The sequence below is a fragment of the Pongo pygmaeus genome, chromosome 1 (assembly GCF_028885625.2).
Source record: "Pongo pygmaeus isolate AG05252 chromosome 1, NHGRI_mPonPyg2-v2.0_pri, whole genome shotgun sequence".
Lineage (NCBI taxonomy): Eukaryota > Metazoa > Chordata > Mammalia > Primates > Hominidae > Pongo > Pongo pygmaeus.
The window spans coordinates 953500-968632 of NC_072373.2; the positions used below are offsets into that span (position 1 = coordinate 953500).

Here is a 15133-nt window from a genome sequence, read left to right on the forward strand (position 1 = left end):
TATATTTACTACTTATTTAGTGAATGTGGTTTGTCATAAAGATCTTCATCCACGTTGCCTTTACATTGAGTAGGCTGAGTAGTAGGAAGAGGAGGAGAGGTTGGTCTTGCTGTCTCAGGAGGAGCAGAGGCAGAAAAAAAGCCACATCCAAGTGGACCTGCACAGTTCAAATCTATGTTGTTCAAGGACCAACTGTCTATCAGTCATTCACCACTGCTGTCACTTGGATAATTCGGGGCTTTTCTTACTTGCTCATTCTACCTTCCTTCTTGCCTCCTCTCCTCAGAGATTAAAGAGTTTCTCAGGAATGGGCTCTTCTGGAGAGCAATGGCCTTTCACTCAGAGAAAGGACCTAAGCGGATAACTTTTATGAAAATAACGTTGATCCTTTTGGGCACATGCCTAAGCATGTATACAAATAGTGGAGAAGAGGAGCTGATCCCAAATCACACTAAATAGACCTGTTGATTTATGACAAGAGTAAGTAGAAATAAAATTGTGCAGAAGAGAATGTCTTGCACGAGAATACCAGTGGCTACTCAGGAGGGAAACGTTGAGTGTGTTGTGATGTGACTGCGAATGTTTTAAATAACCTACTTGACACTCAACTGAGTCGAAGTCAACCACAGTCTAAGAGGTTCTATAGAAGGTAGCTGTCTAGAACCTCTTATGGAGAAACTCTTGTTTACCTAAAGCCAAGTAGACTGCTCGCCAGACATAATTCTTTATCCTGAGGTAAAAATTTAATAAATCATTACTTTAGGAAAGAAATGAATATATGATCTATCTTTTGATAAAAAGAAACAAATACAAAACAAAAATAGGTGCCTTAGAATATGCAATTGAAATGCCAAGACTAAATTAAAATACAAATCTTTTAGATTAATTTCTGTTTGACACAACAGGCATGTAATAATATTTTCCTTAACTGCTGTACACTGCTGAGTTGATATGAACCTAGCGCTTTGACTCTAAGGCAGAAAGTATGTCTACATTTTCACCGAAAAGATTTTCTGAATCACTCGTGTCAGGGCCGCCATCACCTCCTTGTTTCTCAGGCTGTAGATGATGGGGTTGAGCATTGGGGTGAGGATGGTGTAGAAGACAGCCAAAATCTTGTCCTTTGTCGGAGATCGCAGGGATCTTGGACATAGATAGGTATAAGAAAAGGGTGCATAGTAGAAAGTTACTACAGTGAGGTGGGTGCTACAGGTTGAATAGGCTTTCTTCCTCCCTTTTGCAGAGTGCATGCGGTTGACAGCAAGGAGAACCCGGCCATAGGAACACGCAATACAAATGAAGGGAAACACAAGAAAAATGGTGGTACTCAAAAACACCGTGCACTCATAGACCCAGGTATCCGTGCAGGCTAGGGTCAACATAGCTGGAACATCACAGAAAAAATGATTGATGGCTCTGGACTTGCAATATGGGATACGGAGTGCATATACCGTGTGAGCACAAGAGTTGATGGAGCCCATCATCCAAGATCCTGTTATCATCAGCACACACACTCTTTTTCTCATACAGATGGGATAGTGGAGAGGAAAGCAAATAGCCACATAACGATCATAGGCCATTGATGTCAGGAGCAGTGCTTCTGCACCTGCTAAAGTCAGGAAGAAGAAACTCTGAATCCCACATCCAATGAAGGAGATAGACTTGTTTCCATACAGAAAATCATAAACCATCTTAGGAACAATGGTGGAGATGTAATTTAGGTCAATGAGGGAGAGCTGACTAAGTAGGAAATACATGGGTGTGTGGAGATGGGTGTCCAAGAAGATGAGAAGAATCATGGATAGGTTTCCAATTAGAGCCATTAGGAAAACGAAATTAATGAGAATGAAGATGAAATGGCCAATTTTTGGTGGTGGGGACAATCCCAACAAGATGAAATCAGTTGATGTTTGATTGTAATTTTCCATGGAGCATTCATATGATCCTTCCTGAAGGGGGACACAAGGGTAAGTCAAGTACAGTCGCTCCCCCTTATCTGCAGGGGATGCATTTCAAGCCCGCCAGTGGATGCCTGAAATTGGGGTTTACACTGAACCCTATATACACTATTTTTGTATCAATAAATATATATTATAAAGTTTAATTTATAAATTAGGCAAGGAAGAGATTAACAAAAATAACTAAAAAGAAAATTGAACAATTATAATTATATACTGTAATAAAAGTTATGCGAATGCAGTTTTTTTCTTTCTCTCAAAATATCTTATTGAATGGTGTTCATTTTTCTTCTGATGATAAAATGCTTCAGGGGAAGATAAAATGTCTACATGATGAGACAAAGTGAGGGGAACAATGTAGGCACGGTGATGCAACATTGGGCTATGACCGAAAACAAATTTAAAATTTATGAAGTGCTCATTTGTGGAATTTTCCATGCAATCTCAGATGACAGTTGATTACAGGAGAAACCACGAAAAGCAAAGCAGTGGATAAGGGGGACTAGTTATAAAACAGTAAGCCAATGGTTTTTAAAAAGTCCTTAGTTTAGTTAGACTATGAATTATTTATACAATTTTACAACTCATAAATGACGAATTAATCTTTCCTATTTAGAAAAAATATCTTATTTTCTTACCCAGAAATTATATTTTGTGAGACAAATACTTATAACCACAATTTTTAATAAGAAATATATACATTCATAGGAAAAAAACATTTCTCTTACAACTTCAATAGGATACGAATGTTTGCTGCCCAACACGAACTCAGATGTCATCAAGATCATTTGTTATGCTTAAAACATATGCATGCAATGGTAAATTTTATGCATATGTTATGGATCCATATTATGAACAATTTAGCACTACTTTTTCAGGATGATTTTTTTCTACATTTATTCTTTAGAACTGCAGCAGCCTATGGCTCATTTGGAGTAACTTATATTTCCTTCTTGAATTGTCTTTGCATAATAATTCTAAGTCAAACTTTCATTAGTTAAACATCATTATTTGGTTCTTCTATTTAGAAATGTAGAATACATCCTTATTTTACGTACCTTTTTCATGAAATGTAATTCATATGGTTCATTTTTAATGTCCACCACCATCCATTCTCTTTTGCCTTCTCATCCAATTTCAGAATTCTCAAGTTAGTGCAGACCCCCATCTGAATATCTATATGCCAAGTTCATTTTACCTTCCATGTCTCTGCTCACACTCTCCCCAATAGAATCTGTATTCCGTATCTTTGCTCCCCTAATGCTTAGATTACATAGACTTTGTGGATCCTCCAACTCTTATGAAAGGATCATAAGAATATTTATCAACTATTTAGAAGGATCCAAAAAGTATAATGTAATCTAAGCACTAGGGAAGCAAAAACAACAAATTATGATCCTTCAAAAGAAGGGGTTTGGAGAAATGATCATTCACTTAAATGGAAAAAAGGAAGCAGCAACTTGACAGTTTCCTGGGTATAGGTGGTTCGACCATTCTCCTCCAGACAGAAAATGTCAGTGGAAGACTTTGCACTGAATGCCTAAAAGGACTGAAGTCTTTAGGCTTAAATATTATTTTAGAGCCAAAGGTCAGCAGACCTTTGAGGAAGTGTAACAACCTGAAAGAGTAAGATCCACACAGTGTGCAAACACACATCTATACACACACAGACAAAGATGTACACTCACTTAAACTTCAATACACATGTACATATACCCTGAGTTAAAATGATCAGAAATCTGCAAAAAGAATGATTTTTAAAAAATAAGAATTCCTACCTTTAGGAAGGAAGATATGTATGATACATTACGAAATCCACAAAATAAATATCATTATCTACGTAAAAGGATGTGACAGGTAACGATAAATGACTCTTGGAAATTAAAAATACCATAATTGATAAAAGTTAAAACGAAAGTTTCAAAAGACAAATTGGGAAAATTCTATCAGAAGGAAAAAAGAAAACAACCTGAAAGTATTGAAAATTAGAAGAGAGAGAAATATTAGAAAATTAATATAACAGGACCAACATATACTTACAGGCATTCCCAGAAATGCACATGGAAAATAATAATAAACTCAATATTGTAAAAAAAAATTTCTCAGAACTGAAATATATTAGCCACCATACTCAAATGGCATGTTAAATCACAAAGTGAGAAATATTTTCCTAGAAAAAATTTCATGAAAATTGTGTCTCCTTGAAAACACTTCTAAAAATTTTAACTATCTAGAGACAAAATATTAAGTTTTTGAGAGAAATAGTAGTAATAATAATCAAAAGAAATACATACATATATGTATTACCATCAGGTTTTACAAGAGTATATATTTTTTGTATTTAATCATTAGATTCTATAAGATGAGATGATGCTGTCAATCCCTTGCTGCAGACATAAATTGGAATGTATTTATGTGGACAAAGTGGGAGAAGGGTAATGAGTTCGGGGGTAGTGATGCTGGGGGGGAGCAGGTAACTAGTGACAGTGGCCTGTGTCATGAGTCAAGGGCTGGTATTTGAGATATTTAAATCAAGCATTAGCAGATAAGCATATTGTTTGAAAATATGTGGGCAAAAACAGGGCAAGACTGGTAAGAAATTTTGAAGTCCTTATCTTTGGGGTCAGGAAGAGTTTGTTATGGGTCCAATATTTTAGCCTGTGGACTGTGGATACCATGTCTATGCATTACTTGAATAAAACATTAAGTGATGTAAAAATTTTATCACAGTTAAGAATTTAACCCACAACTTCATGCTAATAATGAGAATGACAATTTTTACTCTAGGATTTGGAACAAGACACAAATGTCCACTTTCACTGCATCTATTCAACATGTTACTGGAAGTTCAGCCAAAGCAATAGAACAAAAGAAGAAAAAAGTTATCTTAATTAAAAGAAAGGAAGCACGATAATTTCTATTTGCATATGACATAACTATATATGTAGAAAGCCATGGGATTCTACACACTAAAAACTATTACAAATAATTAACAAAATAACCAAAATTGCAGCATGCAACAACAGCCAAAATTGCTGTGACTCATTGAATGTGTCAGAAGCAAAACTGTGTCTGTTCTGAGCCTAGGCTTCAAGTGGCTATACACTAAAAACAAACAGTCTGAAAAAGAGATTGTGATTTTATTTACAACAGTATCAAAAAAATGAAACACTTAGGAATAAAAATAACCAAGAAGGTAAAAGGCTTATACACTGAAAAATGACAAACTGTTGATTACAGCAATTAAAGAAGACATAAATAAATGGAAATATATCCTGTATTTATAGATTGGAAGGCTTAACACTGTTAAGATGTCAATAATATCCAAAGTTACTTAAAGACTCAATGAGAATAAAATACGTAGGAATCCAACTTACGACGGACGCGAAGGACCACTTCAAGGAGAACTACAAACCACTGCTCAACAAAATAAAAGAGGATACAAACAAATGGAAGAACATTCCATGCTCATGGGTAGGAAGAATCAATATCGTGAAAATGGCCATACTGTCCAAGGTAATTTATAGATTCAATGCCATCCCCATCAAGCTACCAATGACTTTCTTCACAGAATTGGAAAAAACTACTTTAAAGTTCATATGGAACCAAAAAAGAGCCCACATTGCCAAGTCAATCCTAAGCCAAAAGAACAAAGCTGGAGGCATCACGCTACCTGACTTCAAACTATACTACAAGGCTACAGTAACCAAAACAGCATGGTACTGGTACCAAAACAGAGATATAGACCAATGGAACAGAACAGAGCCCACAGAAATAATGCCGCATATCTACAACCATCTGATCTTTGACAAACCTGACAAAAACAAGAAATGAGGAAACAATTCCCTATTTAATAAACGGTGCTGGGAAAACTGGCTAGCCATATGTAGAAAGCTGAAACTGGATCCCTTCCTTACACCTTATATAAAATTTAATTCAAGATGGATTAAAGACTTGAACATTAGACCTAAAACCATAAAAACCCTAGAAGAAAACCTAGGCAACACCACTCAGGACATAGGCATGGGCAAGGACTTCATGTCTAAAACACCAAAAGCAATGGCAACAAAAGCCAAAATTGACAAATGGGATCTAATTAAACTAAAGAGCTTCTGCACAGCAAAGGAAACTACCATCAGAGTGAACAGGCAACCTACAGAATGGGAGAAAATTTTTGCAATCTACTCATCTGACAAAGGGCTAATATCCAGAATCTACAATGAACTCAAACAAATTTACAAGAAAAAAACAAACAACCCCATCAAAACGTGAGCAAAAGATATGAACAGACACGTCTCAAAAGAAGACATTTATGCTGCCAACAGACACATGAAAAAATGCTCCTCATCACTGGCCATCAGAGAAATGCAAATCAAAACCACAATGACATACCATCTCACACCAGTTAGAATGGCAATCATTAAAAAGTCAGGAAACAACAGGTGCTGGAGAGGATGTGGAGAAATAGGAACACTTTTACACTGTTGGTGGGACTGTAAACTAGTTCAACCATTGTGGAAGTCAGTGTGGCAATTCCTCAGGGATCTTGAACTAGAAATACCATTTGGCCCAGCCATCCCATTACTGGGTATATACCCAAAGGACTATAAATCATGCTGCTATAAAGACACATGCACACATATGTTTATTGCGGCACTATTCACAATAGCAAAGACTTGGAACCAACCCAAATGTTCAACAATGATAGACTGGATTAAGAAAATGTGGCACATATACACCATGGAATACTATGCAGCCATAAAAAATGATGAGTTCATGTCCTTTGTAGGGACATGGATGAAGCTGGAAACCATCATTCTCAGCAAACTATCACAAGGACAAAAAACCAAACACCGCATGTTCTCACTCATAGGTGGGAACTGAACAATGAGAACACATGGACACAGGAAGGGGAACATCACACACCAGGGTCTGTTGTGGGGATGGGGGTGGGGGGAGGGGGGAGGGATAGCATTAGGAGATATACCTAATGTTAAATGATGAGTTAATGGGTGCAGCACACCAACATGGCACATGTATACATATATAACTAACCTGCATGTTGTGCACATGTACCCTAGAACTTAAAGTATTAAAAAAAAGAGTAAAAAAAAAATATAGTAAGTACATATTCAGTTTTAAAAGTGAATGAAGTTTTGACACATGCTACAATATAGATAAATCTTGAATACATTATGCTCAGTGAAATAAGCCATGAATAGGCAAATATTGTATGAATTCACCTACATGAAGTACCCAAAGTAGTCAAATTCATAGAGACAGAAAGTGGAATGCTGGAACCCAGAGGATAGGGGAAGGGAGACAAGGAGAATAATTGCATAGGGAACAAAATTTTAGTTGGAGACAATGAAACTGTTCTGGAGATGCATGGTGGGGATGGTTGCACAACGACATAAATGTACTTAGTGCCACCGAACTCCACACTTAAAATAGTTAAAATAGTGCAGTTTACCTTATGTATATTTACCCTCATAAGAACATTAAAATGTACTGAAATTATTCCATATTTGGATTCCCAAATACATTTTAAGAAAATTCTGGCAAGTTTCTCAGCCTCTACAGAGCAAATTATTTCCAATTATTTTATGACCTCTGGTAATTTGTGAAGCACAATTCAGAAGAACAAATTATTTTCATATATGTCATTTGGAAACAGTATAAGATCAGCATTAATTCTGATGCAAGAGTATGTAATTTATATTAGTAGTTTAGTTATTGGCAAGTAGAATATGTACTATTTGAAATTACTAACACAATTAACATTTCAAACATTTCTATCATTTGTATTTTACATAGGGCAGTCTATGATCAACTTTCCATGGATAGTTATAGTCCTAATTTTAAAAAGAGAAAATGTAACATAGGACAGAATCCTAAATGGCACATCAGATCTCATATTTATTGCCACATTGTAACTGACTACCTCATTTAAAAATAATAATAATAATAATGACTTATTTTCTCCTCCTCCTCCCACCTCCTTCTTAGCTGGTTAGGAATGCAAATATATCCTTTACTGTCTCCACCAGACACTTTCTACAAGGCAGGTTTATATGACTTTGTGTTTACCTAGAAGTTCTAGACACGGAACCTTGAAGCAAATCAGGCACCCCCAAAACTCCCTCCCACTAGGAGATTGCCTCAATTTACAACCCAGCTCTGCCTGCGATGGTGCCAGCCAGACCAGCGGGTAGAAAAGACATCAGAAGAAAATCACTGGACCCCCTATCTCCTCACCCCCTGCATGTCATTCATGCCAAAACCCCTTTAAAAGACCCTGCCTACTGCCCTGAAAGGGGAAGCACTGCCCATTAAGGCAGACACCTGTCCTGTTTCCTCTCAGCTAAGCTTGGAAGAAAAAGTCACTTTCTTTCTACCAGACCTTGTTCTTGTTAATTGGACTTTGCAAGTGGTGAGTGGCAGGAGATACGTTCTGTGACGTTACAATATCTCAAGAACACCAATGTAGTGTCTCTTTGATTATTCATGTTCCATGGTTCTAATTATATCATACTACATTATTTAAATAAAATTAGAGCCCTGTCACTAACAAGGAAGCAGTCTCAGCCATTATACATCTGTCTAAGTAATTTAAGGAGGACATTTTTTCTTAGATAAAAATAAATCCAAATGGGTTATTTCTGTCCCTTAGTTTTTTATCCACCAAAATAGCTATAAGTATTTTAAGCCCATTTAAAAACATTTACACTTGCTTTTATTTTTGTAATTCTCATAAAATGTATATATCTAGGCATCAGCATTCATGATGTTATACACTGGCGTAAAAAGCAAGCAGAAAAAATTCCGAAGATGGTTTCATAGTGAGTAGGAAAACCAAACCTTCAACCCGGGCGACATCTGGCATGAAAGGAAGGATAATGGCATGAACTTTTATTGACTGTCTCCACACGCTGGCACTTGTAATATGTCAGGATTTGTTCCATAATTCCATTAGATTTAATCCTAATAACAAGCTCTTCACATGGACATCACCACGACATTTTATAGATGATGAAATTGAGATTCAGAGATTTTAAGTGAACTTCTCTAGATTACACACAAACACACATACATATATGCATATACATATAGACAAACAAACACATACACATATAAGTTGATATACACATATACATATTTATGCAAACATATAAACATACGTGATATATACAAATAAACATTTACATAAACTTTTTAAAAATGTATGGTCTACTTTATCCTTCAAATATTTTTAGGCAGTAAGTCTGAAATAAGGCTGGCTCACTTGTTAATTATCCAAAACAAAAATATAAGAGGTTAAATTTTTTAAAATAAAAAAATCATTATAGATGGTAAATAACTGTGAAATAATAAAAATTTTTTAATCACAAATAAGATTATTTTAATGATTAAAATTTCATCATTTCAACTTCTGTTTCCTCGTATCACCTGGTTTTACTGTACTTTCTCTTGATCCAGCAGCAGCCATACATACCTTTATAGAAAAATGGCTTCTCAGAAACTCTAAAAGAAATGCAATTTCTGTCTTGTTCCCAATATAAAAGTTTCCCTACTGGAAGAATTCACTTACTAAAAAATACACATATAATACACTACATAATCAAGTTGAGGATGTACATATTCAGCATAATAATTACAATTCTCCACACGGTTTGAAATGAATTACATATTACTATCCTTTAAAGTCAGAACGCATCATTGCATTGCATGGATCTCTTTTTCCTATCCTTCAATTTAGAGTTGAAAATGAGATAATAAAAATAACCTAATCATAGTGATTCATATATTCATAGAAGACAAAGATTTTTCGACTATATTCTCATTATCAGAAGGAAGAATAACTGAATCACAAGGATTTGAAGAGAGTTATTTATGACTGTGCAATGACCTAGTGATAGAGTTGGGAACCAAGGAGGATGGTCCTCTTGAGTCTAGATACTGCAGTTTTCCACTAAAGCACAGATTTATGAAACCTACAGTGTCCTCAGTTTTATCAAAACTATTTTCAAAGAAAAATTATTATTCATCACAAAATAAGGCTTCTCTACTTAAAATTTTTATTATGGCCGGGCGCGGTGGCTCACGCTTGTAATCCCAGCACTTTGGGAGGCCTAGGCGAGCGGATCACGAGGTCAGGAGATCGAGACCACCCTGGCTAACACGGTGAAACCCCGTCTCTACTAAAAATACAAAAAATTAGCCGGGCGTGGTGGTGGGCGCCTGTAGTCCCAGCTACTCGGGAGGCTGAGGCAGGAGAATGGTGTGAACCCGGGAGGCGGAGCTTGCAGTGAGCCGAGATCGCGCAACTGCACTCCAGCCTGGGTGACAGAGCGAGACCCCGTCTCAAAAAAAAAAAAAAAAAAAAAATTGTTATTATGAGCAGTCTGTGACATAGTGAACGTGTATTACTTGACTGAGGGTATCACTGAAGAGAAGCTGCAAGTTTAAGCATCTTTCTCATTATCAGTGCCCTCAACATCAACATAATCACTATCACTCACACTCACACACTTGTTATCCGCTATGACTGTAGAATAATATAGCCTTCACATTGTTTCCACATACTATGCTCATTTGCTTCTCACAAAAACTCTGCATGCTTGTTAAAGCAGATATTTGTCTTTTTTTTCTCTCCTTAAATTTTATTTTTTATTTATTTATTTATTTATTTTTATAGCATTGGGAGATATATCTAATGCTAGATGACAAGTTAGTGGGTGCAGCGCACCAGCATGGCACATGTATACATATGTAACTTACCTGCACATTGCGCACATGTACCATAAAACCTAAAGTATAATAATAATAATAATAAAGCAGATATTTCTATTATTTCACTGGAAGTTTACCTTGTGTCTTGAAGAAAAAATAAACACAATATAAAAATTAAAAGCACAAAGCACTATAATTTTGCACAAATTGGGTGTAAAAACAAAATATGGATAACCATATCACAGCTACTAATCATATGGTTACCTGCATTATTTATTTCCAGAAGAGGGTCCTTTATTTTAAAAAATATATATTATTGCGTTACGGATGGTAATTTTAACCATTCTCATTTTGCCTTTACCTTAACGTCATTTTAATATTTTTATGCAAAAACAACACTAGTACTTTCCAGCTATTTTACTAGAAAGACTGGATTATTATATGTGGATTCATTAATTTCACCTGAGCCCATAAAAGCATATTCTAATGTAATTTAGCCCCATCTCTTCCATGATCATCATTTAGCTTCCCATCCAGAAGACACATTTATGAATTAGCAGCAAAACCACTGTTGGTTGTCTGCATTCTATACTCCAAGATTTCTGCTGAATTTTGTTAACAGAAAGTACAGTCACTATTGCTCAAACTTCACTTCAATTCTATTTCTGAAACAAAGTTCTCTTAAGCAATTGCCAGAGTCCCTTCTTTCCTGTGATCAATAAAAATTTTAAAATACAAATATAATTAGTACCTTTTATTATCTCCTCAATTTCAAACACGCACTGCCTCGGTTAGCTGTGAAAGTCGTACAGTCATCATATGAACAAAGTCATTTTCTGAGCAAGATTTCTGAATGCTTTTTAAAGAAAGGTATGTATTCATTTTCATCCCTACACTTGAGATTTTAGAGACCTTCATGGTGATGCAGTAGCAACCATGATTCCGGTGTTTACTTACCCGAAGAACAAGTTTAATGACTGTTTTGCTAGGATTCACCGGGGAATGTCCACTGAGAGTTTGGACATTCTAGGCTGAGTCACTAATAACATAGGATGGCCTTAGTCCAAGGTTTAGAAATGAGTTCTGATAATGTATTTAGATGTTACAAGTCAAGTCAAAGGTAAACTCAGTGGGAAAAGAAACAATTATGTTTATTCAGGTTTTACTAATGCATTTGTATCTCTAATACTTTATGAAATCCTACATTTTATATGTTGTTATTCACTGCATTCATCCCAATGATGTGTCTTATATATTAATTTCTTTCCCAATTTAGTTTATATTGGCAATAAGTTTTAGAACATAAAAGTGGAACTATGTTAATTTACTTAAAACACACAAGTAGAAGGTATTAAAATATCACATATTGGAGTTATCTTTAACATATTTTAAGTATATGTTTATATTGTTTCCTTTCTTCTGGAAATGCCCATTAAATTTTAAAATAATTTTCTGTTATTAAAATTGATGATAAAAATGATGTAACTACTGATTGTGGTATAATACTATCTAGGGTATATTTAGTAATTAAAATTTTATGCCAAAGAGTACCTTAAATGTACTCAAATTTTCCATGGTTTCCAGTAAATTAATTATGCCTTCTATCTTGAAAAAGTAACATTAGTCCATTTTATATATTTGGAATTTTATAAATGTTTTTAAGAAATACTTATTTAGTTGATACACTGTTATTGTATGAATTTATGGGTTACGATTTGATGTTTTTATACAAGTGTATGTTATATAATGATCTAATCAGGGTAGGTAGCAAAGATAATTTCCTGAAAATCAAACACAACTGTTTCAATATTCTTGCATTTGAAAATCTAAAGAATTTCTTTACCTTTTAAACCCTGCCTTTGAACATAACAGTAGATGCCACATCTAGGAGTCGTTTCCAAGATGGCCGAATATGAACACCACCGGTCTACATCTCCCAGCGAGACCAACAGAGAAGACGGGTGATTTCTGGATTTCCAACTGAGGTACCTGGTTCATCTCAATCGGACAGGTTGGACAATGGATGTAGCCCACAGAGGGCAAGCAGAAGACACATGCACACGTATGTTTATTGCAGCACTATTCACAATAGCAAAGACTTTGAACCAACACAAATGTCCATTAATAATAGACTGGATAAAGAAAATGTGGCACATATACACCATGGAATACTATACAGCTATAAAAAAGAATGAGTTCATGTCCTTTGCAGGGACATGGATGAAGCTGGAAACCATCATTCTCAGCAAAATATCACAAGGACAGAAAACCAAACACCACATATTCTCCACACACCGGGGCCTTTTGGGGGGTGGGGGCCTGGGGGAGGGATAGCGTTAGGAGAAATATCTAATGTAAATGACGAGTTGATGGGTACAGCAAACCAACATGGCACATGTATACATGTGTAACAAACCTGCACGTTGTGCACATATACCCCAGAACTTAAAGTATAATAATATAAAAAGATGCCACATCTAGTGCACATTGCACACTGTTTTTATATCTTCTTTAGTAGACAAAACACATTTGTGCTGAATAAGGAGGCAAGAATCCTTATTTGATGTGGGAAAAGGTGATTTGAGAGGATTTCTGTATGAAAGAAAGACTTTATAGGTCATGACTCAAGACTGTCCACTGGGATCCTGTAAACACATGTGGGGGATATGAGACAGAAACTAACATGGACTTGGACATATGAAACAAAGGAAGCCTGCAGTCTGGATCTCAGGACAGAGTCATCTTCAGGGGACCACCAAGAATGGCACGGTGCCCAGAAGAGTAGACAGGTCCGAGTGGCCTGTGTCAGAGAAGCACTGTGACAGTCCCTTACAGCTCCTACCCAACACGAGGAAGCCCAGAGGAGGAGGGGATCCTGAAATACCCCTGTTCTCCCTGAGAATGCTCTGGAAGTAGGAATTGAGCATTTCACACTTCCTCAGTAGAAACCACTAAGCATAGAGTAGCCACAACTTGGTTTATACTGAAGGAAGAAATGAGAGCAAGGAACGTAAATAAAAGTGACCTGTTTATTTTAAATTTTTAAATGTCTGTGTTCAGTCCATTTGAATTATTCATTAAACAACATAGTTGTTTCATGTCCTTCACAGGTATATGAAATGCCTAATTACATTTACTTAAAAAGAAGCCCAAATACAAATGTCCCAAAGATCCAAGATTCAAGTGATAACCATTATGCCAAATCTTTTGTTAAAGAGCAGGGCACGGTGGCACAGGCCTGTAATTCCACCTATGGGGAGACCGAGGGAGGAGGATTGTTACACGCCCACGGAGTTCAATTGCCCATTGAGTGGTAGCAGACCAAAACATCAAAATAGCGGGAGTTGCAGCAGAGAAAGAGTTTAATAATCATAGGTCAGCTGAAGTATGTCCAGAGTTTGTTCCTTCCGGTGGGATCGTAGTCTCGCTGACTTGGGACCCTCGCGGTGATTGTTACAGCTCTTAAAGGTGGTGCGGACCCAAAGACTGAGCAGCAGCAAGATTGGTGCATTTTTACAGAGTGCTGATTGGTACATTTATAATCCTCTTATAAGACAGAAAAGTTCCCTAAGTCCCCACCCGACCCAGGAAGTCCAGCTGGCTTCATCTCTCAGAAGAAAGAAGAGAAAGGAAGCCTCAAATCAGCCTTCAGGAGAGACTAGGAGATGACGTTTTTAAGGGGTCTGGACGGGTGATGAGCTGAAGTGTGGGGACTGTTGATTGGTCGAGAAGTGAGTGGTGGAGTCACTAGACAGTGAGATGAAGATGCTGCATCCTGCACTGAGTCAGCTTCTCAGACAAGCTCCACAGACCCCCTGCATCAGTGGATCCACTAGAATTCAGGATCCGGAAAACATTTCAAATAGAAAACTTGAGGTTTCCTAAAATTAAAGATGATATCTGAAGAAACAATTAAGGGTAGTTAGGACCCTGGACAGGGGCTACGTCACTTTTAAGCAGTAAGCAGTCATACGGAAGTAGGCTATCGGGCAAGCTGGTTCATACTTAGTGTATGCTTCTACTAAAATTTTATGCTTTTGGTTAAAAACCCAGCAATTTAGTTTTATTCACTTTAAGAGAATAGTTTTAGCATGACTTGCACTGTGGTTTGAGACCAGCCTTGGCAACACAGTAACACGGTGTCTAAAAAAAAAATCTACAGGAATCATTCCCATGACTATTGCCTAGATATGGATGTGTTTCTGCTTTTCATAAGTAGACATATATGTAGTAAAATATGTTTCATTAACGAATCAAGAGATTTAATATAGAAAAGATTTCATTTTCCCACAAATCGTGCTCTAGATGGTAAGAATTCACACTGAGACACAAAACTTTTTTCCTATAGACATTTTGCTGGTTGATTCTAATTATTATGTGAAAATGCAATGGGCTAAGAATACGTCAACATGCTTTGAGGTATGAATAATTTGAACGTAGAA

General features: G+C 36.4%; 3 protein-coding genes across 5 annotated transcripts in view; all 3 read right to left on the minus strand.

Moving 5' to 3' along the window:
• LOC129033190 (olfactory receptor 2L13) overlaps positions 1 to 15133 on the minus strand; it is a 161339-nt gene that overhangs the window by 110315 nt on the left and 35891 nt on the right. The gene's annotated exons all lie outside the window — the stretch shown is intronic.
• LOC129033202 (olfactory receptor 2L3-like) overlaps positions 1 to 15133 on the minus strand; it is a 76330-nt gene that overhangs the window by 25247 nt on the left and 35950 nt on the right. The gene's annotated exons all lie outside the window — the stretch shown is intronic.
• LOC129033212 (olfactory receptor 2L5-like) lies at positions 990 to 1928 on the minus strand. Its single transcript, XM_054481385.1, has one exon. The coding sequence runs from the start codon at positions 1926 to 1928 to the stop codon at positions 990 to 992; it is 939 nt and encodes a 312-aa protein (XP_054337360.1).

Excerpts from the sequence above, each read along its gene's own strand:
- LOC129033212 (XM_054481385.1), bottom strand. The coding sequence starts at position 1,928 with ATGGAAAATTACAATCAAACATCAACTGATTTCATCTTGTTGGGATTG.